This window comes from Bos mutus, chromosome 14 (assembly GCF_027580195.1).
Source record: "Bos mutus isolate GX-2022 chromosome 14, NWIPB_WYAK_1.1, whole genome shotgun sequence".
NCBI lineage: Eukaryota > Metazoa > Chordata > Mammalia > Artiodactyla > Bovidae > Bos > Bos mutus.
This window is the reverse complement of record NC_091630.1, coordinates 12556039-12581600: the sequence shown is the minus strand read 5'-3', so window position 1 is coordinate 12581600 and position 25562 is coordinate 12556039. Positions and strand designations below refer to the sequence as shown.

Here is a 25562-nt window from a genome sequence, read left to right as displayed (position 1 = left end):
ATATATGTACAGCTGAGTCCCTTCACTGTTCACCTGAAGCACCACACCACTGTTAATCAGCTATACCCCAATACAAACTAAAAAGGTTAAAGTTTGGGGGAAAAATAATGACTCCTGGTTTTGCAGGGGTAGTTTTTAATGATTCTCATGTCCAGAATGTATGCTTTGTCGCTCAGTCGTGTCCAGCTCTTGGTGACCCGCAGTCTGTAGCCTGCCAGGCTCCTTCCATGGGATTCTCTAGGCAAGAATACTGGAGTGGGTTGCCATGCCCTCCTCCAGGGGATATTCCCAACGCAGGGATTGAATCCTACTCTCTGGCAGCAGGCGAATTCTTTACCATCTGAGCCACCAGGGAAGCCCTATGTTAAGAATATATTCTCTAACTTAAGAGGCCTTGCAGATCAGGCTGAATAAATCAGCTCGTATGTATGGAATCCATTCAATTTTAATGGTAAAAATCCTTACATGTGTCTGTCTGCCCAATATTTTCTTCACCAGTAACTTAAATCATAACATTTTTAGAGCTTTACCTGAATGAGAGGCTGGCAAAAAGCCGGTTTAGAAAATCAAAGGGAATAGAAAACTGACCAAAGTGTTAAATGTTCAAGGACATACATCCAATGGATGTTCCTCCAATTAGGCCTTTCACAGCTGGCAAGTACAGAAGCTCATTTGGGCAACATGTAAGCTGCCAGTCTGCTTAAGATTAAAGACAGATCCATTTCAACCAGGTATGTAGGTCATAATGCTGATCTCTTTCTTAAATATTTATAGAACTTTTAAAATTATTATTCACATACCAAAATATGAACCCTTTCAGAGTATAAAATTCAGTGCTTTTTACTATATTCACAAAATTGTACAACCATCACCACTATCTAATTCCAAAACATTGCATTCCCCTACCCCAGGGAAAAAATCCATATCCATTAGCAGTCCCTCTCCAGTTCCCTCCCACCTCCTCTCCTGGTCTCTGACAACCAATAACCTACACTGACTCTACCCATTTGCTTATTCTGGACATTTCATATAAAGGGGATCATACAAAACAAAGCTTTTCGTAATCTGGCTGTTTTTTCACTCAACATAAAACATATAGGATTCATCTCTGTTGTAGCAAATATCAGTACTTCATCCCTGTTCATGGCTGAATAATATTCCACGATATAAATCTACCAGATTTTGTTTATCCATTCATCAGCAGATGAGCATTTGGGTTGTTTCCACTTTTGTCTATTATGAATAATGAATGTGCTGTGCTACAAACATTTCACATATAAATCCTTTTGTGGATAAATGTTTTCAGCTTTGTTGGTTATATACTTATGAGTGAAACTGCTGGGTCATACAGTAGGGAATTTGATGTTTACTTTCTTGAGCAGGCAGCAAACTGTTTTCCAAAAAGGCTGCCCCACTGTATATTCCTACCAGCCACATGAGGGTTCTAATTTCTCCACAGCTTCACCAATACTTGTTTCTGTCTTTCAATTACTGCCTCCTCATATGTGTGAAGTGATATCTCATTGTGGTATTGATTTACGTTTCCCTAATGATTAATATGGAACTTCCCTGGTGGCTCAGATGGTAAAGAATCTGCCTGCAATGCAAGAGACCCAGGTTCAATCCTTGGGTCAGGAAGACCACTGGAGAAAGCAATGGTTATCCACTCCAATATTCTTGCCCAGAGAATCCCATGGAGAGAGGAGCCTGGCAAGCTATAGTCCATGGGGTCACAAAGAGTCAGACATGACTGAGAGACTAACACACACACAGTGATTAATGCACATATCTACTCTTAAATATTAGATATACTTGAGAATGGCTTTTCTATTTATAAGGTTCAAAGGCCAATGTTTTATAACCCACACTTTCATTTCAGTTAAAATTCTGTAAACTCTTAAAAAAAATTTAAAGATCATGCCAAATTCTTAAATGCCGTAAATTTAAGGAATTATGACATGGAAAATACTTCCCAGTGCAATGCCTTGTATTTACTATAAACTCTAACTTACAAGACAAGAGACCAACATCATAATTTTATAAACTAACCTGTGTGTGGCAATTCAGCAAAGAACAGCACTTTATCATTCGTTTTATTACCTATAAAAACAAAATTCTCATTATTTTAAAAAACTAATTGATAAGAATTGTAACAAATGTTCCACTCTGACGTGGGATGTCAATCACCAGGTAGGTTGTACATGTGCAGGGATAGGAAGAATAGAAGAACTCTATTATTTTTCACTCAATTTTGTTGTGAATCTAAAACTGCTCTAAAAAACAGAACTTCTAATTTTAAAAACCTAATTATTAAAAGATTTTATATCCTATTTAAGTCATTATTGTTAAGTATTAAAAAAATGCCATTTATTATATTATGATATTGGCAGCCTAAGCAGTAGAGCATATTGGGAGAAAATGAGTAAAATTTGAGATTGAAGAGACAGAATCAACATTAAAGGTTGAGTGGATATTGGTGGAAGGATTAGAAAAGAAAAAAGGATGACACTCAGGGTTTATGCTTGGTCAACTCAAAGGGCAAAACAAAGCTGACTAAAATTTCAGTGGGGGTTTATGTTTTTGTTCTGGTGTGGGACGGTCATCAGGACAGACTGGTAGAGTAAGATGCCGAACCAGCCCTGGAGAGGTTGAGTTTGAGGTGTTTGGGAAATCAAATCAGCAATGGCTTTGGGCACGGGAACCATGAAGGCGGTCTGACCTGGAGCAATCAATCCATTTGGGAGTTACTACCACATTTATGGAAAAGAAGAAACTCAGGCAAAATGAGGCCCAGGAAAAATAATGTTTTCAGACACTTCAGAAGAAAGCAAGCGCACAACAACTTTTACCTGGTCTGTATAAACATCTGGAGGCACAGCCTTGTTAAAGAAATCAGAGCACACAGCTCCCGCCTGAAGGTAATAGTGAAGAGCCGCTGAATACTGATTTGTTGCTTGAAGCAGAAAACAGAGATAAAGATTATCTGTCATTAAATATGCAGCTAAAAAGACAGGGCCTCTTTTGTGAAGGGTCAGGTATTATTACTTCATGTGCGACAAAGCAGATTCAAACCACAGACCTAGGGGTGACGCTTAGCCAGGGCAAGAATGAGAAAAATTGGCTTTATTATTTCAACCACTTTAAAGAAGCCCTATATATAGATTGTTTTCGATTAGCCAAAATTTTACCTCAGATTTCTTGTCAAACTTACTAGTGCAGAACTTAGTACTTGGAGGCATATATTTCCCAAATGCCTATACTAGAAACAGATCTTATTTTTCTGAGACAGTTTAGAATCAGAAAATTTACTCTGAATAAAGATATTAAGATCCTGAAAATAAATTCTTTGCAGGGCTACGGTAACCATAAGCATTAAAGTTGGCAATTATTGGGCTTCCCTGGTGGTCCAGTAGTTAAGATTGCACCTTGCAATAATGCAGGGGACACCAGCTCCATCCTGGATCCACGAAGATCCCACATGCCTGGGAGCGACTACGCCCAGGCACCACACACCCACTGAGCCTGAGCTCTGGAACCTGCGGGTCACAGCGACTGAGCCCACGTGCAGCAACCACTGAAGCCCCCAGGCTCTGGAGCCTGTGCTGTTACAAAAGAAGCCCGTGCACTGCAACTGGAGAGCAGCCTCTGCTCTTTGCAAACAGAAAAGCCCTCAAACGGCAACGAGGCCCAGCACAGCCAAAAACAAAGACATATTTGTTAATTGGCCATTGTTTGTTTCAAAAATAATCCAGAAGAAAGCAAGGATGATGCAGGTGAGGGTACAGATGAAATAAGACTGGCCCTGAGTTAATTACTGCTAAAACTGGGTGGCAACAAATCTCTTCCCATGAACACAAATAATTATCGAGTGCCTGGACACATTTTAGAACCTTTAAAATAGCAATTGTGCAAACTAAATTTTAACCTCCTAAGAATGTTTTACCAACTTTTCAGATGATCACTTACTATGGGGGAAAAAAAAAAAAAACAGAAAAAAGGTGTTCAACATAAAATTAAAAACATCTGAATCAAAGATTCAGAAAAATGCATACATATAACAGTAACAATTACTCTCAATTTCATCTTGGAAGAAGATTTAGAGAATGTCAAAAACAAGACTCAAGTTTAATAAAGTACTGTAATAGTAAGTGTAACATATTTATTTTCACTTCTAGAAGAGCTACAAACACAAAGCAGTGATACATGTCACTTACCAAAATAAATGTCCGCCTGAATAATTAACCAGGAGTGGTTGTTTGGGTTTATACTGAGGGCATACCGAACTAGCTCTTTCACTGTGATCGCTACAGCTTCAAAATCCACTGACTGGAGGCTACAGGAAAAACAATACACATAATTTAGGAGTCAACTTCACAAATCTATACACACATTTATTAAAACAAACAAACAAAAGAGTCAAAATTTAAGTGAACATAAATACAATGCTAAATATTACTAGCAGTAAATATTTTAAAACTATCAAAACAACTAAATCGGAGGACGTGTGATCAGCTAACTTTTTATATGGGGCTGAAAACAATCTGATTTTTGTTTCCTTTTCCCAAAATGCCAAAGAAGGTAAACCAGGCCACTCTAAGAGTATCTTTAAACATTTTACAACGTAAAGCACAAAAAGGTGGTAGGATATGACCCTATCTCCACTGTTTATGCATAACTTACAGGCAACAAAATTTTAAAGAGATACACTGAGAAAAATTTTCCAAATGATTTTTAAGTTCTATTATCTAGAGAAAGCTACAAAAACCAAGGGTTCAAACAACAATACTGCTATATGTGGCCTTAAATCCATCCTGTGGCTTCTTACGCCTCTGGATTAGATGTTTCACTGGGTTAGGGGCAAGATATGGCAAGTGTCATCTCAGCAATGCATTTGGAAGCAATGAAGAATCCAAAAAAAGAGAGGGGAATGGGGCCAGCTGCTCTGAGCCTGGTTAAACCTGGAAATTCTGAGACACAGAATAAGACGACAGAAGTGTGAGGAGAAAAGCCAGGCCAGCACCCAGGAAACACAACCACAGCTCCTACCTCCCGGAAGCAGTGAGACCCAACGGTAGGGAAAACAGGCTTTTGATTCAGAAGCATACCACAGTTCAAGTCCCGGCTCTATCGTTTACGAGATGAACTTGGACAAGGACAATCTCTGTTGCCCTGAGGAGCTAAATTTTACCACACTTCACCACTGTTCCCAGTGCAGTGGGAAAGTACCATGGTGCTACTAGCAAACACCCAACTGTCTGCTTACAACTGATCTGTTTCTAGCTGCTCTAGGTCTTCATTTTTGCAAGTGTCTTTATTTAGCTGCAGTGAGCAGGAACTGCTCTGGAGTCAAGGTGCGTGGGCTTCTCCTTGTGCTGGCTTCTCTTGCTGCTCTTGCAGGCCCCAGAGCACACAGGCTTTCAGCAGTTGCAGCTCGCAGGCTCAGTAGTTTTGGCACACCGGCTTAGTTGCCCTTGGCATGCGGGATCTTCCGGGACCAAGGAACCTTCCTGAACCTTGTCCCCGTGCACTGGCTGGCAGATTCTTAACCACTGGATCACCAGGGAACTCCCTGTGCTAAGTCACTTCAGTCATGTCCGACTCTTTGTGACCATACGGACTGAGCCTGCCAAGCTCCTCAGTCCATGGGATTCTCCAGGCAAGATTACTGGAGTGGATTGCCATGCCCTCCTCCAGAGGATCTTCCCAACCCAGGAGTCGAACCTGTGTCTCCTGCAGCTCCTGCATTGCAGGTACATTCCTTACTGCTGAGCCACCAGGGAAGCCTACAACTAATTTATTTATGATTATTTAAATAAGTTAAGGGCTTCCTTGGTGGCTCAGATGGTAAAGAATCTGCCTGCAATGCAGGAGATCTGGGTTGCAGGAGACCTGGTAAGTGGACAGGCTGGGCCTCAAGCTCTCTGAGTCTGGCTCGGAACCTCTATGACAAACCACTGCCTCATTTATCAACACACACTGAAAAAAATCAATCAGTACTTTATAATCTAAACTTAGGCTGAAGAAGTAACACCTAAGACTTATTATAACCAAAGGCAAACAGGGATTTCCCCAGCGCCCCAAAGCAGGGGACACGGGTTCGATCCCTGGTTGGGGAACTAAGATCCCACATACCACAGCATAACTAAGCCTCCACGCCACAACTGGTGAGCCCGGGGCTCTGGAGCACACACTCTGCAACCAGAGCCCCCTCACCACTGGAGAAAGCCTGTGCACCGCAATGAAGACTCAGCATAGTCAAAAAAAAAAAGCAGAATGATCTCTACCTGATTAATGGACTGCTATTTTACAAATTTTACATAAAAATATCTGCAGTTATTCGCTTCAGGAAGCACGGTGCTGCTTTGGGAACCAAGCCTTGTAAGTGGAGGCAAGGGTCACTCACCACTTGGGGTCCTCCAAAATCCCTGTCCGAGAGAGCTTCCCATCTCTGAGACTGTTTACCTACTTACTACAATCTTTTCTTCTTCAGAGATGCCTTTATTAAGAGCAATAAAATATGCCTAGATTTCTGTGCCTACCCTTCAGGCACAAAGAAGATGACTAGGGGCTAGGGGAGAAAAGAAGAGTCATTTATGTGAGGAAACAAACGGACTCTCCTAAGTAAGAAGCTGGCATCTGTGGGAAGAGAAAAATGTAAACGGTTTCTTCTTCCACAAAAGGAGGAGCACTGTCCTCTCCCCTTAGTTGTCCGCCTCTTACTGTGGTTCCCAGGTGATAAACGGAAGAGAGAAGAGTTCTTAAAGTAATTAAAGAATTTCTTAAGGTAACGAAAAAGCATTGGGGACCTCTGACAATCAGTATTAGAAAAGCCAGGTAGAACGTCATCCTTTTATTAGCCTCCATTTTCTAATTCCACCACTGACAAGAAATCAGGATTACTGAGACTGTCTGCTGCGTCGCTTCAGCGCCTAACTCTGTGCGACCACATAGACGGCAGCCCACCAGGCTCCCCCGTCCCTGGGATTCTCCAGGCAAGAACACTGGAGTGGGTTGCCATTTCCTTCTCCAATGCATGAAAGTGAAGAGTGAAAGTGAAGTTGCTCAGTTGTGTCCGACTCTTAAGTGACCCCATGGACTGCAGCCTACCAGGCTCCTCCGTCCATGGGATTTTCCAGGCAAGAGTACTGGAGTGGGTGCCACTGATTCAATCTAAGGCTAGTACCCTTCAGCTCTTAGTTATGCCTGATGCATAATTTCTAGGAAGATCATTACTGTAATAGAGAAATATGAAGTTGGCTACAGAGTCGCAACAAATTGCAGTCTTTTAATCAAATTATTCAGGTTTATCTATATCAGTCAGGATAGTTTATATATATATATATAAAACAATTTAATAAAATGTAAGCTATAATACTTCTTACTTGGGGATGGAGGATGGCCAGATAGAAATATGTTCAGCTGTAATATCATTCACAATGTCCTCCTTATTTAAAAAAAAAGAAAAAAAAGAGTGTGATTTAAAAAGAACTTTCTTTCAAAAATTTTTTAGATGAAATTATGAAATACTGACCCGGACATTGTGAAGTTTCACAAAGAGTGACAAAATAATAGTCAAAACCAATGGTTCCTATGAGAAAGAAAACAAAGAATCCTTAAATATTATATATATCTTAATATTTCTCTATCAGCCTCAAGGATACCAAGTACTTTCCTTCAAAAGATTCTTACCCCTTTGAAAGTTATCACCTGCTTTAGTTAGGAGTACACTAGAGATTAACATTATTTTTAATCTCATGAAAGAAATCACAACACACAATTAACACAAAAATGACCAAATTTAGGTGTCTGTCCTCCCACGTCTTTTGAAATTGAATTAAAAGAACTCCTTCCCACTAGTACTTCCAGCTACCTCTAAAAACAACTGCCTTTTTATTCCTCAAACTAATATTCAGGGACTTTCCTGGTGTTCAGTGGTTAAGACTCCATGCTTCCACTGCAGGGAACACGGGTTTGATCCCTGGTGGGAGAACTAAGATCCCACAAGCTGTGTGGCATAGCTGTTTACAGAATAGAATTTAAAGAGTGGAATCTATGTCCAATAAACAAATACGATATTAATCCTATCAAAAGAATTAAAGTTAGGATTCAGATACCTAGCCCTATTATGAAGACTTCTTTATAATTTAAAAACACCTACTGTACTCACTAAAACAGAGTATGGTAAGTGCAAAATAAACTTCTCCATTCAGACTATCCCATCCTCAAAAAAAATGATCACCAAAGATAAAAAGCACATTAACAGATTACTTAAATAATCAGCATTTTAACACTCAATAATTTTTTTTATCATATCCTCAGAAATCAGCAATAGTAGTTAGACCCACTTTTACGAAACTTACCCTTAATCTTTTGAGGAAAGAAAGCAGTTCACTCCTACAAAGACACAAATTTTTGTATATACATTTAATACCAGAAATTCAAAATAAAAACAAGAAAGTAAATTCTAGGTGAAGTTCTAGTCCTAACTTTTCAGTTCTATATGTATAAAAGAGTATAATATTCTATTGTTATACTAACCTAATAAAATGTCTTTCCTGTTTTAATTACATGTGACATCTTCAGTACTATCCAACCAGACACTGTTGATAGGAAATACACAGGTATTTCCTAAGTTGGTGCTATTAGACAAGTCCATCCCAGATCAGCACCAGAGAATTCTTACATTGTCCATTTTTATGATACACAAGGATAATGACAGACGTTCTTAGAACAGTACAAAATAGTATAAATAACTTAAAAAATAAACTGATAGAAACATACCGATACATTATACCTAATGTAGATTCCCTCTGCTTTATTAAACTAACTCTGCCATCATTTCCTCGTTTGTGTTGACTGGACACACTACAGATCTGAACCACAACTTCCCAAAGGTCTTTAGCAGTCCGTCTACTTTCTTTAGGGCCTGGAAGTTCTTTGCATGTAGCTGCTAAAAGCTGTCCAAGCTATAACATGAAAAACAGAAAACACACAGAAGATAATCTGTAATGTCATACATGCCATTTCTATTCCTGAGAACATCTGAACAAAGATCGAAGCTGGCCGCACAGAGGAAGCACAGTATTTGATGCTGGCCTCTATCTGACCACTGGGGGATTCAGAGCTCGCTGTACACTGACAGATCTGAATCAGATCTGGGAAGAGGATCCTCTGGTTCCACCACATTACAAACCTTGTTTCTAAACAACCAGTCTAAGGAGAACAAAAACAGCATAGTCTAATGAGGATAAAAGTGAAACAAGGCAAAGAGACATGCTATTAAGTGGGGGGAAAAAGTTGCTAAATACACTTACTATGATCCCACTTGAAAAAAAAAAAAAAGCCTGTAATGGAATATATACATGACAGTGTTAACTATAAAAGCCCAGAGATGAGATTAAAATAGTGGTTAAATTTCACTCACACCCACACATTTTTTTAATGAAAAAAATGAGGAAAAAATATAGACACTGAAGTTGGCAGAACAGAGGAACAAGATTTAGAGCAACTTTTCTCTAAGGAAAATGGGAGCCACTGGGGATGTAACTACTGCTGATGTGAGGAGGCAGAATTAAGGAAGCACAGATTACTGAAAGGGACCGGTCTGAACAAAGGCAGCCTTCAGGACCTGAGGTGGAGAAGGATCCAGAACGAACACACACAGCACACACCCCGGCAGAAGTGCAGGAGCGTGAGAACGCGCCGTGAGGACGGGCTGGGAGCGCGCTGGCACCGAGGACAGGCTGGAGGGCAGGCCAGGAAGGAGAGGCTCCCGCACCTGAAGAGGCTGGCGGGCTCGGCCCAAGCCAGGCCTTTGTCCTGCACCACTGCGACCTAAGTGAGCACCAACCTCTCCTCCTCCTCCCACCAGCCAGCCTCCGATAATCCAAGTGCCCATCAACGCTGTCCATTTTCCTAGACTACACTACCCCCACCCTGATCTGCGAGGGAGGCTGGACAGTTTTTACTATTTCGAAAGGTCTTTAGTCACATGCTTAAGAGCTTCTTTCCTTTTTGTGATAAGCAGGTATTTAAAGAAATAAAATACATAACAGAATGGAAAATAAAATCGATTTAAACCACTTACTGTTTCATTACCCAGGGATAATGACTATTAATAGCCTTCCAGACTCTTCCCTATGCATGTGTATTAATATTCCACATGAAATTCAAAGTCTGAAAGGTGCTCTACACTGTATAATTTTTAATACACATCCCACACTCTAGACTTCTTTCTCTACTTTCTCCTCTATGCTAACAAGGGAACAAGGGGCCAGCTAAGGAAGAAGGCACGCAAAACCCTAACCCAGATGAGACAATGGGACGCCTGAGTGGCCCTGCAGCAAGGTCACCCCTTACCCTTCCTCCTCTGCAGACAGATGGGGGGAAGTGCAGGAAGCAGGGGCTAACCGAGCCCAGGGTTAGGTAACCGACAGCACAGCCTTCTGCACTGCGGGCCCTCAAACACGCAGCCAACCTCTCTGGTGCACGGCTCCACCGAATTCACTGCTAAGATGAATAAAAAGAGAAGCTACAGCACCATCTTAATACCAAGCCACCATTCTCAGTGGACATGACCATCATGAAACAAAATGGTCTCACATGAGGGCTTACTAAAGCCTAAGGGACTGCTGGGCATAATCAGAAAAATTCCCTAAATATGAGGAACTCCCATCTCACAAAACTGACTGAAAACACAGGTATAATCCAAAGTCTGAAATTACAAAGAGAAGGATAATTCACGGACAACAATATATTTTTATGAACAATCAGAAAGAAAACAAAAAAGGAGGGAAAACCAAAAAAATCAGTAACCCTCCAAAGAGCTGAAATAAAATGAACTGTTTTTCAAAAGACATACATGAAATAAGAAGGAAGAAACAAATAACCGAAGACAAATGTAAAAATCTTGCAAGGTTCCCAGACAGCCATCAATTTAAGGGACTATGTACCAAAGATGAGATGAGGGCAGATAAGAACAACAAAAGGTAATACAAGCATTAAGAAAAGAATAAGGGCGTCCCTGGTGGTCCAGAAGTTAAGAATCTGCCTTGCAATGTAGGGGATACAGGTACGATCCCGGTCAGGGAAGATCCCACGTGCCGCAGGGCACCTAAGCCCACAAGCTGCAATTACGGAAGCCGTGCGCCCTAGAACCTGTGCTCTGCAGCAAGTGAAGCCACCACGATGAGAAGCCCCCAATCGTCATAACCAGAGAAATCCCAAGGGCAGCAACAAAGATAAATAAATAAGCATTTTTACAAAAGAATAAAGAAACTTGGGATGAAATGCATACATAAAGTCTTAAATCGTGAAACTTCTTTTTAAACTCTAAGACCAGAAAGGGAGAAAAGCTCACTGCTTCTTCAGGGCAAACACAGTATTAACAAATGAAAGATTTGTTTTCTTAGAGAAAACATCTCCGTATTTTTTTTTTTTTTTTTTTTCAAGTTCTCTGCACAGAGAAGTATTTTCAGTGGTACAGGAGAGATGCAATTAAGAAAAAAAAAAAATAAACAACATACCATCAATTCACTGAATGAATTCTTTCACATGGAAATAATTACTAATACCAAACATGCGCACTAATAAGGGGGCTTCCAGTGGTAAAGAATCCACCTGCCAATGCAGGAGACATAAGAGACTCGGGTTCTATCCCTGGATCGGGAAGATCCCTTGGAGGAGGGCAAGGCAACCCACTCCAGTATTCTTGCCTGGAGGATCCCCATGGACAGAGGAGCCTGGCAGGCTACAGTCCATAGGGTCACAAAGAGTCAGATACAACTAAAGTGACCTTGCAAGCACACTAATAAGAATCAGGCATCAACTTAAGAGAGTTTAACAGGCTTTGAGGAAGGGTAAGGAGTACATTAAGGCTGTATATTGTCACCCTGCTTATTTAACTTCTATGCAGAGTACATCATGAGAAACGCTGGGCTGGAAGAAGCACAAGCTGGAATCAAGATTGCCGGGAGAAATATCAATAACCTCAGATATCCAGATGACACCAACCTTATGGCAGAAAGTGAAGAGGAACTAAAAAGCCTCTTGATGAAAGTGAAAGAGGAGAGTGAAAAAGTTGGCTTAAAGCTCAACATTCAGAAAACGAAGATCATGGCATATGGTCCCATCACATCATGGGAAATAGATGGGGAATCAGTGGAAACAGTGTCAGACTTTATTTTGGGGGCTCCAAAATCACTGCAGACGATGATTGCAGCCATGAAATTAAAAGACGCTTACTCCTTGGAAGGAAAGTTATGACCAACCTAGATAGCATATCCAAAAACAGAGACGTTACTTTGCCAACAAAGGTCCGTCTAGTCAAGGCTATGGTTTTTCCAGTGGTCATGTATGGATGTAAGAGTTGAACTGTGAAGAAAGCTGAGAGCCGAAGAATTGATGCTTCTGAACTGTGGTGTTGGAGAAGACTCTTGAAGTCTCTTGGACTGCAAGGAGATCCAACCAGTCCATCCTAAAGGAGATCAGTCCTGGGTGTTCATTGGAAGGAGTGATGCTAAAGCATCCAGTACTTTGGCCACCTCATGCGAAGAGTTGACTCGTTGGAAAAGACCCTGATGCTGGGAGGGATTGGGGGCAGGAGGAGAAGGGGACGACAGAGGATGAGATGGTTGGATGGCATCACCGACTCGACGGACATGAGGTTTGAGTGAACTCCGGGAGTTGGTGATGGACAGGGAGGCCTGGCATGCTGCGATTCATGGGGTCGCAAAGAGCCGGACACGACTGAGCGACTGAACTGCACTGAAGGTGCTCACGTGGAAATGGGCACAGTTCATCCCTGGCGGCTCCCTCAGTTCTACCCCAGGTACTCCAGAGCTAAAGGCAGGGTCTGACTACATCAATCAAGAAAAACTAATTAACTCCTCACTAGTTTAGGATTATACCAAAATGTTGTCTGTTAACAAAATAATTTTTGCTTACATTTTCTTAACTATATGTTACTAGGAAAAACATATTAAGAGAGGGCAAACTCAAGTGCCTTAATTATCAAAAACTATATTCTTACCTGCAAACCAATATATTTGTCCACACTTATATTCAAACTTAGAAACTAGATAAGTTCCCTAAGGAGTACAAATCTAAGGAAATTGGTCCAATAATCCCACCCTAATAATTCTTTTATTTATATTAAACATGAATTACCTTCACAAACGGATTACTCTGGAGTAGAAACGCAGGAACTTGCAGAGTAAGGTATTCATTTTCCCTCCAGTTTAACATAAAAGCCACACACTCCTCAGAAATAACTTGGCGAAAAGGAATATCTAAAAAGCAAAGAAGAAAGTAGTTAAAATTACTACCATAACATTAAAAGAAAAAAGCAAATAGGTGCTCAGATTCCAGTTGAGTAAATGAAAAACAACAGTTACAGATGAAAAAAATAGAAAAACACTAACATTTTATACTTTTCTTCTAGAAAGTCTAATATTTTCCAATAATAGACTGCCACAGTTTCCACTACTAATCAACAAAATTCTCCACTAACACCTTAAGATGCCTAATACTCTACTGTAGAAGTGTAGGTGTTGGTATCTAGCCTCTACAAATTTATAATTTAAATGTGTGGAGAATAACCATACAAACAAAACAAATATATGATGGTACAGTATAACCTGCTAGCATATTTAGAGTGCAGAAACAGGTAAACTATGTGTAAAACCTGCAGTAAGTCTAAACTAATATTTTTCATTTTTAATAGTTTTTCTGAGTAAAGCATGATAAATATTCATGACACAAATCATTTACTCATTCAAAAAATATTATACCAGCAACAATTTTAAATAAATATATGAGGAAAAAAGTCAGTCAGAATTGTTTAACAATTATTTCCTTTGAAATATATAATATTAAATACAACTGAATTTTTATAGCTCAAAGTATATAATAGTCAGGTTTTAATGTATTTCAAGAAAGAGGAAAAGAAACCCACTGAATACTAAATAACAACGTTGACACTTAAAATGGGGAGAGCTAGATTTTTCAGTCTTTCTAAAAAGTCTGTACCTGTGGCTATTAGTTTAATACCTCACTTTATTCCAAAAAAGCAACTGGAAACGACAAAAAAGAGGCATAGGAACACAGAAAAATTAAATAAGAATACACTCTTTGCATTATCTTCTTTTTTTTTTTTTTTGCATTATCTTCTTAAAGAAGGAATGAAGACACAAGTAAATTTAATATCCCGTGCACAACGTCCCACTGTGCATTGCACACTACACACTGTGCCAAAGGAAAGCCAGACAGCATCTGGCTCCAAGGCTTCCTGTCTTCACTGGGCACTTCTCATTAGAGGGTCCACAATCGTTCTTATAGAAGAATTAGCATCTAGAGTGGGGATCAATTCTTCCTAACAGTACACCCTTTCCCTTCTCATTTCCAAGACTGTTTACAACACAAAGTATGGGAAAAACAGATGAACATTCAATAAATCAAGGGAGGGAAGGAAGGAAGGATGAAGGGAAGGAAAAGTATGTGACCCCAAACTATTCAAATGACAACAAGGTAGTACCAAGAGACTGTAATTATATGAAGGCATTGCCAATGATTCCAAGAGTAAAAGCATAGGGTGAAGTTGGACTGATGAGTTCAAAACACAGTTTTGTCTCTTACTTCATGGCCAAACTCTTTAACCTTCGTTTCTTGATTTACAAAACAGGGATAATTAAAGAAGCAGCTACGTCATAGAGATGCCGTGAGGACTCAATCAGTTATGTACTAAGTTCTTAGAACAATGTCAGACATATAGTAGCAGCACTCAATAGATGTTAGGATTTTAAAAACTGTTTTTGCTTTTCATTTCAGAGAAATTACATATGACAAAACCAATCTTCAACCTTTAAAAAGAAAACACTCTGTTGACAGTATATATTAATTAAATCAATTCTTATTAAGATACTGAAGGGCACTGACATATTAAAACTCAAAGGAATTCTATCTCTAGAGTGCTAAAAGTCGTAATGTCTTTAAGAAAACACAATGTTACTAACAATTAATTCAAAAGGCTCCAGAAAACCAGCAGCCATTGGTTTGGACACATTATTAGCACCTTCCTTGATACTTCTACAACATAAATTTTACTGTGTATAGTATTAAATGTGTACAGTATGATTGAAATGCTCTGCTAAGCTGCTAAGTCACTTCAGTTGTGTCCGACTCGGTGCGACCCCATAGACGGCAGCCCACCAGGCTCCCCAGTCCCTGGGATTCTCCAGGCAATAACACTGGAGTGGGTTGCCATTTCCTTCTCCAATGCATGAAAGTAAAAAGTGAAAGTGAAGTCGCTCAGTTGTGTCCAACCCTCAGCGACCCCATGGACTGCAGCCTTCCAGGCTCCTCCATCCATGGGATTTTCCAGGCAAGAGTACTGGAGTAGGGTGCCACTGCCTTCTCTGTGAAATGCTCTAATTATTATTAAAATATGCAAAATTAAGAAACTTAATTTTACTTAACTAAGCAAGATTATATGTAACACAGATGATAAGTCTTATTTAAGCCCCTTTTCCTAAGACATTTTTGGACCGGCCAAACCTGTTCCCAAAGTGAGCACAAGTGAGTTTCTGACCCACCGGCAATCATTTTGAGGGCTGTCTATGGCAGCAATGAGGAAATAAACCTTCAACATGCAGCTTCAAGGACATTTTGATTCTTCTAACAGAATATCTTAAAACTGCAATATAATTTCTATAGTGCGCTGAAAGGTGTCCCCTCAGAATTTATGTCCATATGAAACCTCAGATGGTGATCGTACTCAGAAACTAGGTCTTTGAAGATGTGTTAGTTAAAATGTACAAGTCACATTGTATCGGGGCAGACCCTAAATCCAGTGACTGGTGCCATTACGAGAAGACAGGTGGGGACAGGGATGAGGACACGGACGGACATATACACGAGAAGGCCACAAAATGCCACACACACACACACACACGAAGGCCACGTGAAAGAGACAAAGACGAATGATGCAGCTGCAAGCCCAGGAATGCCAAAGGCTGCTGGGAGCCACTTGAGACTACAGAGGAGCAACAGCCTTCAAAGGAAGCATGGCCCTGCAGACCCCCTGATTTCAAACATCTCATCAGCAGAACTGTAACAAATATATTTTCGGTACTAATATATAGCACCCCTAGAACAGTTTTCTACACCTCCCCCAATGTTCTCGAGTGAACTCCACATCTGAATTGTTCTAAAAGAAAATTAATTTTTTCACTGATGGTTAAAAAGTCCTGTAAATATTCTTTTAGAATCTTCCCCACAGTTACTTGAGTACTAAAGTCCTGAAATTTGGCTTTGTGAAAGTGTCTTACCAGGAAGCCTCATTTCCAGATATCCTCGCACCCTACTAATAAGATCAGAAGGAGGTCTATCTCCTGACTGCCCTGTTCCAGCTTCATGCGTATAAATATCCAAAAGCAGCATCTCATTCAGCATGACCTGACGAAGTTTTGGTGAGAATTCTGTCACCAACTCCAAACAAGCAGCAAACAGCTGTTTAGCATGGGAAAAGTCCTATAAAAAGAATAGCAGAATGGTCTGAATCACCTTTCCTCTGAAGTGAGAAAAATGTCTTTATAAGTACAGAACAAAGCGAAGAATTAATTTAAACAGTGAACACTGGTTATCTCGAGGAGTGAGGCTAGATTATCACCTTTTTACTTATCATCTCTGCATTACTTATTCCAATAAATATTTAATACTTTTATATACATATATTTTTTGGCTTCACCACGTGGCATGTGGGATCTTAGTTCTCCGTGGTGGTGGTGCAGATATATATGATGGTTTAGTTACTAAGTCATATCCAACTCTTGCGACCCTGTGGACTGTAGCCCACCAGGCTCCTCTGTCCATGGGATTTGCCAGTCAAGAATTCTGGAGTGGGTTGCCATTTCCTTCTCCAGGGGATCTTCCTGACACGGCATCAAACGCACGCCTCCTACAATGGAAGCATAAGTCCAGACCACTGGACCTCCAGGGAATTCCCTGTAATTTTTAAAAAACATTCAATAAACAATCAGTATAATATGCATGCTGTATTACTAGAGAAGTTTTACATAAACTATAACAAAACTAAAAGGTTTATATAAATGTTACATACAATAAACATATATTATACAGGTATAAAATACCATGATTAAATACCCTTCACCTAAGACAGTCAGAATTAGACCTTACCCCCTTCCACAAGGTTCCACATTCTAAAATTCTGCACACAACCCTATTAGCCTATATAACTGACTAATAAATAAATAGGATATGATCTAAGCCCTTTCCTACACATCTCCTTCTAATTTTTCCAAAACACAGCCATCGCTTATTCTCTCTCTTTCCACATGCTCTTATAATCTGGCTTCTATCCCTCATGTCATGAAGAAGAAATGGCTCTTACTAAATAAAGAACTTCTAATGGCACACTCTACTGAGTACCTTCCAGTTACCTAACTGGACTTCGGGGCTACAGCCTAGTACTGTCCATTCCCTCTACCTGACATCCTCTATCCCCTTAGCTATCATGACTCCACGAGTCTGGTTCGCATACTATACTCTTCCATGCCACTGTTTCTTGGACGCAATGCTAGACATCCTAGTGTATCCTCCTAGCGTGATCTATGATGATTCCCACATCTGTATTTCCAGCCCAGACTACTTCCCAATAGATTACAAATTCCTTATGTAAAATCTACAGAAGTGATATTAAGGATCTTTGTTTTTAGCTTGAAATACAATCTTTTACTAACGTAATGCTACTGCTGCTTCAGCTAAGTCACTTCAGTTGTGTCCGACTCTGTGCAACCCCAGAGACGGCAGCCCACCAGGCTCCCCTGTCCCTGGGATTCTCCAGGCAAGAACACTGGAGTGGGTTGCCATTTCCTTCTCCAATGCATGAAACTGAAAAGTGAAAGTGAAGTCGCTCAGTCGTGTCTGACTCTTAGCGACCCCATGGACTGCAGCCTACCAGGCTCCTCTGTCTATGGTATTTTCCAGGCAAGAGTACTGGATTGGGGTGCCATTGCCTTCTCCACTAACGTAATACTAAATACAAATAAGAACTATTCATGTTGTCTAATTTTTTAAAAGAAATAGAGAAGAAGCCATATGTCCAAGACCATTTTTGTACAGTTATGAGGATAAAGGGAAAAGAATAAACCAAAATGCCTTTTCAGATATCCTTTCACACCTACAATGACGATTTTAAGATCAGAAAAATAAAACTGATCCTGATTCCTGGTTTCATCCTAAATTAATAAAGCATATTCTTAACCAGAGGTCAATGTATACATTTACTCACCTTAACAGTACTGCAGTGTAGACCTTTGGCCATTAGAATGTAAACCAAATCTCTTGTTAAATTGTCTTTAATTCCCAGGATGACACTACTATAGACAAGAGGTAATTCCCACTAGAAGAAATAAAAATACATAAACACACACACACAAAGCCAAATCTAGATAACAATCCTTCAGTAACAGTCAACTCCATTTAATAAAAGTATTCAAAGGTCATTTTTAAAGAGAAAGGACAATGACAGCCGCAACGAACTGCTAATCAAGATGAACATATTCACTATAATAACCTAGTAATAAATAGTTAAATGGATTGGAACTTTCTGAAGGATAGCCTACAGAAATAAAGAAAAAAATCTAGGAGTTTAATATCTATTAATCCATACAATCCTCACAATAACTCACAAGTTATTATTAAATAGGTATTATATCTCCATTTCACAGATGAGAAAATGGAGGCACACAGAAGTTAAATAACTTGCTGAAGACTATACAGCTAATTAAGTATAGCACTGGGATTCACACTCGGGTACTTAGTACCAGAACTCTGGCTCATAACTTTTATGCTGTACACTTCCTTATCCATACAAATGAACACAAATAATGATTTCAATGCTACAGAAGCCCAGCTAAGATTGAGACCAATTTTTCATTTCACGTCACTTGTAAGTTCAAATCCCACAGAATATACATCAATTTCTAGCTGCTTTTTATCACATTCAGTAGTGAGGGAGTGTGCAGCTAGCTATATTAGAAACACATTCATATTATTATAGGGGCTTCCCTAGTGGCTCAGCAAGTAAAGAATCCTCCTGCAATGGTGGAGACCTGGGTTCAATCCCTGGGTCAGGAAGATCCCCTGGAGAAGGAAATGGCAACCCACTCCAATATTCTTGCCTGGAAAATCCCATGGACATAAGAGCCTGGCGGGCTGTAGTCCATGGGGTTGCAAAGAGCTGGGACACAACAGCATGGATGCACTACAACCACACCTAACAAATAAGATGCACGTGCTAAAGGCAAACTTCCCGTAGTATTATACTTCATCTGCATCTGTGAGCTAGTTCCCTTGGATCTCTAGTTATATTCCACTGAATGTTTAAAAAGCTATTTCATTTGCAGTTTCCATGCAGGAAAACTTAGACAACTTCAGAAACATTATCTTGGCATTTTTTGGGGGGTGAGGGGGGAATTTTTAAAAATATCTAAAGCTAAAAATGTTCTATAAAGAAGTTTTAATGAGGTGATTCTAACCTGCAGGCTTCAGACTTAGAGAGGACATGAAAAAACTAAACCAAAAATACTCTGTAGGGCAAGTGTTAGCTACAGACTGCACAAATATCATACCTAATACACATATTTACAGCTATACTGAAAATGCATGTAGATGCCATAACAAATGAAATATAAACTCATTTTTATTTTTTTAACTCATTTTTAGTTGTTATTGATTTAATATCTTTTTTAACCTATTTCACATTTTCTCTGTCAACAGATGTTCAAAATACAATGTCGTGTGAAGGTCTTTCACGTTACTGATGAATTATTAACAAATAAAAGGGCTTCTTATTCCCAAAAAGCTCAAGGAACAGCTCTTCTATTACATTACATCAGAAAACAAGGGTAATTTTCTTATCTGTTCTCAACAGAAGTTTCTTACCTTATTAGACACTGTCCAGAATTCACGCTCTGAAGTCATACCATGTAATTCAATTAAAATCTGTCGAATCCTCCATGGATCCACTGACAGTATCAGCTGATGTTCCAACTGGCCAATGTTGACACTTGCTGAGGCTAAGAAAGGAAGAAGAGATTTTCATTTAATAACTATTTGATACGTTATTCATTCGTTACTCATTCATAATCGTAAAAACATGAGAATGGTAATTTACTGACAGAAACTGTGCATGTTTATAAATATTAGAAGTTAAAAGTCTCTCTCATCTTGAAAACTGATTTATCCAACTTAATGCAAACTATATTTTAACTTTACTCTCATATAAAAAGCCTAACACAACTTGTATTATGTTTTCATTTATCAAATAAAGGTAATGAAAATATAAACCAATAAAAATCAGTAACTTTACATGGAAAGAATTATGTGGGATATATGTAAAAATTTGATTTATTTTTGAACATCCTGTGTTAAAAGCACTTCTAAAATGTTCTGAGTAGTAAACATTAAGAATGTTTTTCGAAGGGAGAGAATAAGAAGGTTGGAGGCATTGCCTTCCCAGAGAGCCAAGAATTGATCACTAAAATTCCTAATTACAATTCAACTTTCAGATACAGTCTTCAATAATGCATTGCCAGCATTTTATCTGTGGTAATATTACTCTTTTCCTTTACGACTGAGTCAAAGCAGCTTAAATCTAGTGAGGTCCAAAGTAGCTACAAGTTCAGTCAACTGAATTCTGTCTCCCCTGCATATTGAAGTGTTGAAGCTTGTATTTATTAATAAGCAGCACTATATTTTATTACATTTATAAAATAAGAGAAAACAATGGAAGAAATAATCAAATAAATAAGGCAAAAATGGCATGTTGCCAAAGCTGAATGTTTAGCCAGCAGACAGTGATATAAAGGCTGAAATGCATGCAAGCCTGCCCCGTTTTTTGCTTGTAACCCCTCCTCTTCCCTCTTGGTTTATACCTTCAAGAACACAGCAGCAGATCTATTTCCACAGCTAAACTCTTTTATGTATCCAGGCCTACATCTCCATTAACCATACTCAGCAGACTCCCAAAACTTAACTGCTTACAGAAATATATGACCTCAAAAGACAGGTTTGCTATTAGTTACCAGCTCTAGTGTAAATAGAAAAAAAATTAAGAAGATAGCCTCAAATATCCTGAGGAACAAAATATGCCAAAATTTGAGCTCGGAAATCTAACCTGGGATATCATAAAATGAAGTTACGGGTTTAATGCACAGATTGATTCTAGGGGACCTCTTCCTCATCTGATCAACAAGTAGCTTTCGTTCTTCATCTTTCAGTAATGTGATGAAAAGCTCGTGTGAAGAAATCATGAAAACATACTGCAGGTCTTCCAAACCCAGACACACATTCCTAGATCAGTAAGAAATATTATAAAACAAAGAAGTGTATAATTTTAGTTTGGGGAAAAAAATCATATAACCAATTTTTATTAATAAGCTGTTTAAAAGCCACTATTCAGTAACTGCACAACAATAATTTGAACAGTTTTTAAAATTTCTCTTTGGTCCTTATCTAAGTTATAATTTCACTGCTACAACATACAAAGAGGGTAACAGCAAGAATCCTAAGTTTTATGTGGCTACACAAATTTAAACTGTAAGTGTTCTCAACTACCAATTACTACCTGGTTCTACAAAGACAGGCAAGGTAAATGTAAAATGATACGGAATAAAAGATATTCTTCTCACAGACCTAAGCTCAAAATTAAGAAAAAGAAGAAAAGAAAGGTACTTACTTCAAAAAAGCAGCCATGTTTCCTTTCAAAGTATCTGAAGCTTTTTCTAAATTTATTGATCTTGAACAAACCTAGGAATTTGAACAATTTTTATTTGAATATGGGTACTTCAAAATAATTATACTACAGTTTGAAAGTTTAGATTTAAAAACAATCAAATTGTCCTTTCAGACATGGATCAGTCACAGATTTGGTTAAGAAATTTAAGAAATGAGACCAAAGAATAAGAATGCATTATGGGAAGAGGGAGTGGAACGTGACCATTTCAAGAACTGCAGGTAAAGAATAACCTTATGAATTATGCAGTAAAGAATAATCTATTTAGCATATGAACAAGTCCTGCTGAAATTTACAAAGTATGGACCCAAATTAAATGGAGTGATAAAGTTAAGAATCAGTAGTTCCTGTCAGAAAAGTGAGAAGACTCATCTTGGATAGCTGAAAAGAAGGATCGATAATAGCTAAAGAACACAGAACCAATGGTTAAGGAGGTAACCAAAGTTTAAAAAATAATGAAAACAAAGAGCAACTTAGCTATGAATATCATTGTGAATTTATTAGGTTAGGCGACCCACATATTATTTACAAGAAGTCAAAAAATTATTAGTATAAAAGATCCTAACCTCAACAAATTGTCAATATTCTCTAATATGCTGACACAAAAGCTAAATTATATAATGTGTACAGCAGTACTATTCACAAGAGCCAAAAAGTAGAAACAACACTAACGTCCATCAAGTGATGAATGGACACTCAAAACAGACACTGAAGAGTAAGTGTATCCATTCAGTAGGACACTATTCACCTATAAAAAGGAATGAAGTGCTGACGGACACTCCAACATGGATGAAATGTCTTCAATACCAAGTGAAAGAAGTCAGTTACAAAAGACCGTGTGTTTTATGAGTTCATTTATATGACATGTCCAGAATAGGCAAATCTACAGGGACAAAAAATAGATCAATAGTTGCCTGGGGTTGCAGGGATTGAGAGGAAAATGAGAAATGATTGCTAATGGTTAAGAAGTTTTCTTACAGGGGCAGAGGAATGAAATGTTGGCAAACTGGCTGAGGTGATGGCTGCACAACTCTACGAACATACTAAAAATCACTGAATTGTACACTTTAAATGAGTGAATTGTATATTACTAGCTGGAAACAAAGTCAATTATACAAATTCAATTATAGTTCATAAAAAAAAAGACTTCTATGGAAAAATTATAAAGCTTTAAAAGGACATTAAAGGGCGCCAAAATAAATCAAGAGCTATAGAAGCTCATGGATTAGGATACTCAATATGGTAATGCTACTAATTTTTCACAAACTGGCTTTTAAGTGTAATGTAATTTCAAACAAAAATACAACAGGCTTACTTCTGAAACTTGACAATCTGAGTCTACTGTCTACAAGAAAATGTAAAAAGATAAGCAGAACCAATACAACTTTGGAAAACAAGGTTTGTGCTTCAGATGATACCAAGCCAGGGTATGGGTGTGATGGATGGGTAAACAAACAGAAAAGCTGTTACAGAATAGCCCAGAGACAGGCCCACACACGCATGTATATATGACACTCGGAATTCAACGGAGGCAGCACTACACACCAGTAGGAAAAAGAGGAAACTTTCAACAACTGGTACTGAAACAAGTGAGGGAAAAAAATGACACCAGATCCCCTACTTCCCATGATACACAAAATTCAATCATAGGTGGATTAAATACCGAAATGTGAAAAGGCTAAGTTCTAGAGGTTTTAGAAGATAAAATACAGGACAATTTCACAACTACAGGATATGAAAAGCTTTCCTAAGCAAGACACAGAAATTCACTAATCTCTTCTTTTATGAGAAAGACTGATAAATTTTATTATATTAAAATTAAGAAATTTTAAAATAATAAAAGTTAAAAGTGAACCTCAGAAAACATACTTGCAATACTTAAAACTAGTAAAGGACAGGATATATTAAAAACTCCTGCCAAAAAAAAAAATAAAAGACAATTCTACAGAAAACTGAGGCATATCACTTGGAACAGGCACCTCAAAAGATGAAATCTGTATATGCAAAAAAAAATAAATGAAAAGCTGTTAAACTCATCAGTAAAAAAGGAAAAGGAAGGAAAATAAAATAAAGAAACAAAAAATAAAGGGAAAGGAAAAGGACATTAAAACCTCAATGGGGGCCTTCCTGGTGATCCAGCGGTTCAATCCCTGGTTCAGGAAGATCCCACATGTTGCAGAGCAGCTAAGTTCCCACCCCACAACTACTGAGCCTGTGCATCTAGAGCCTGCGCTCTGCAAAAAGAGAAGCCACCGTGAGAAGCCCCGCAATGCAGGGCTAGAACTGCACTGCAGCTGAACTGCAATGAACACACTGCAATCAAGAGTAGACCCCACTGGCCACAACCAGAGAAAGCCCACGCAGCAACAAAGACCCGATGCAGCCAACAAGTAAGTAAATAAAATCACCTCAACGAGATACTGTTATACAATGACCGAGACAGGAAATCTGACAGCAAGATCCCGACCAACAAAAACTCTCATACATGCAGTGGCAGAAACACTTTGAAACTTTATGGTAAAATTGCAGATATACTTTCTCCAGGAATGTTACATAAATGGTATGTGGGTGTACCAGGATATAAGCACAAGAATGTTCAAGCAGCAGAATAACCCCAACCTGTAAATAACACAAATGTCCATAACCATAAGAATAAATAAATTGTGGCATGGTTATATAATGTTGTAACATCTTACAGCAATGGGGAAAAAAAACACAACTATATCTGTATACAACTTGATAAAACATCTCACAAATATGTTCCCTGAAAGACAACTTATTTTGTATGATTTCATTTATATGGAGGTGAAAACAGGCAAATTTAAGAATATTCTTTAAGGGTACATACAGAGGGGATACAACTGTAATGAGAAATGCGGAAATACTGTCACAAAAAAAGCAGGGTAGTGATGTCCTCAAGGAGGAGCAGAGAGGCTGTGGGAAGACACCTTAAGGACTTTAAGAGCATTGGCAATATCGTATTTTTGGAACAAAATGGTATTATCTCTATTCTATGTACTTCTCTCAAGGTCTATTACATTAAGACTATTACAGAGAGAGAGAGGTCCGGTAGAAACACAAATTATGGAGCTCACATGAGAGGCAAGAGGTATGATCTGAGCGTTTTTAGTGAGCAGGTGACTGAAGTTTTGGAAGAGAATAAAAGTGGTGAAGAATAAAAGAAGCTGAGTGAGCCAAGGACAAAACTTTAGTAAAGAAAAATATTAAAGGGGGATCAAAGGAGAAGTCAATGGAGGACTAAGGAAAAGCCGGTGATGGCGGAGAAGCAGAAGCGAGCTCCAGCAGCAGACACGGCGGGCAAGCATGTTCTGTCGGCCGCACCGCCTGAGCCGGAGAGGCAGTGGGACGAAGACAGTGAAGAGGGCTCCAGACGTGGCAGCTAGGAGGCCACTGGAAAACCCAAAGCGAAATTATAAACCAAAGGGGGAAAATGTCTTACCTCAAGAAGAAAGTCTATTTTCTCTTTATTAGGTCTAAGAAATAGCTGGTTAAATTGAACACTAATCGTTCTACCTTCTAATACATCACGGACTGTGTTACAGGCACAGACTTTAAAACAGATTTCATCCAGGGCTTCATTTCTGTCAAATACAAAAGTAGATACACTCATTTATTTTTTAACAGAAAAGCATATATTATAAAACTAAATCACAAGAATGGGCCATTTATTCTTGAGAGGTAAGATTTTTACAATATTCCGGCACATTAATAATTACTTAAGTCAATG

General features: G+C 38.8%; 1 protein-coding gene across 1 annotated transcript in view; it reads right to left on the bottom strand.

Moving 5' to 3' along the window:
- The window catches only part of INTS8 (integrator complex subunit 8), a 45837-nt gene that overhangs the window by 4442 nt on the left and 15833 nt on the right, over positions 1-25562 (bottom strand). The window contains exons 10-23 of the mRNA XM_070382989.1: positions 25275-25416; positions 21758-21828; positions 21197-21372; positions 19963-20096; positions 18308-18418; positions 16326-16527; positions 13168-13289; positions 8782-8966; positions 8361-8394; positions 7532-7588; positions 7383-7444; positions 4215-4333; positions 2850-2953; positions 2050-2100 (exon numbers count right to left, since the gene is read on the bottom strand). Coding sequence (XP_070239090.1) covers positions 2050-2100; positions 2850-2953; positions 4215-4333; positions 7383-7444; positions 7532-7588; positions 8361-8394; positions 8782-8966; positions 13168-13289; positions 16326-16527; positions 18308-18418; positions 19963-20096; positions 21197-21372; positions 21758-21828; positions 25275-25416 — 1570 coding nt within the window. The remainder of the gene's footprint in view (positions 1-2049; positions 2101-2849; positions 2954-4214; positions 4334-7382; positions 7445-7531; positions 7589-8360; positions 8395-8781; positions 8967-13167; positions 13290-16325; positions 16528-18307; positions 18419-19962; positions 20097-21196; positions 21373-21757; positions 21829-25274; positions 25417-25562) is intronic.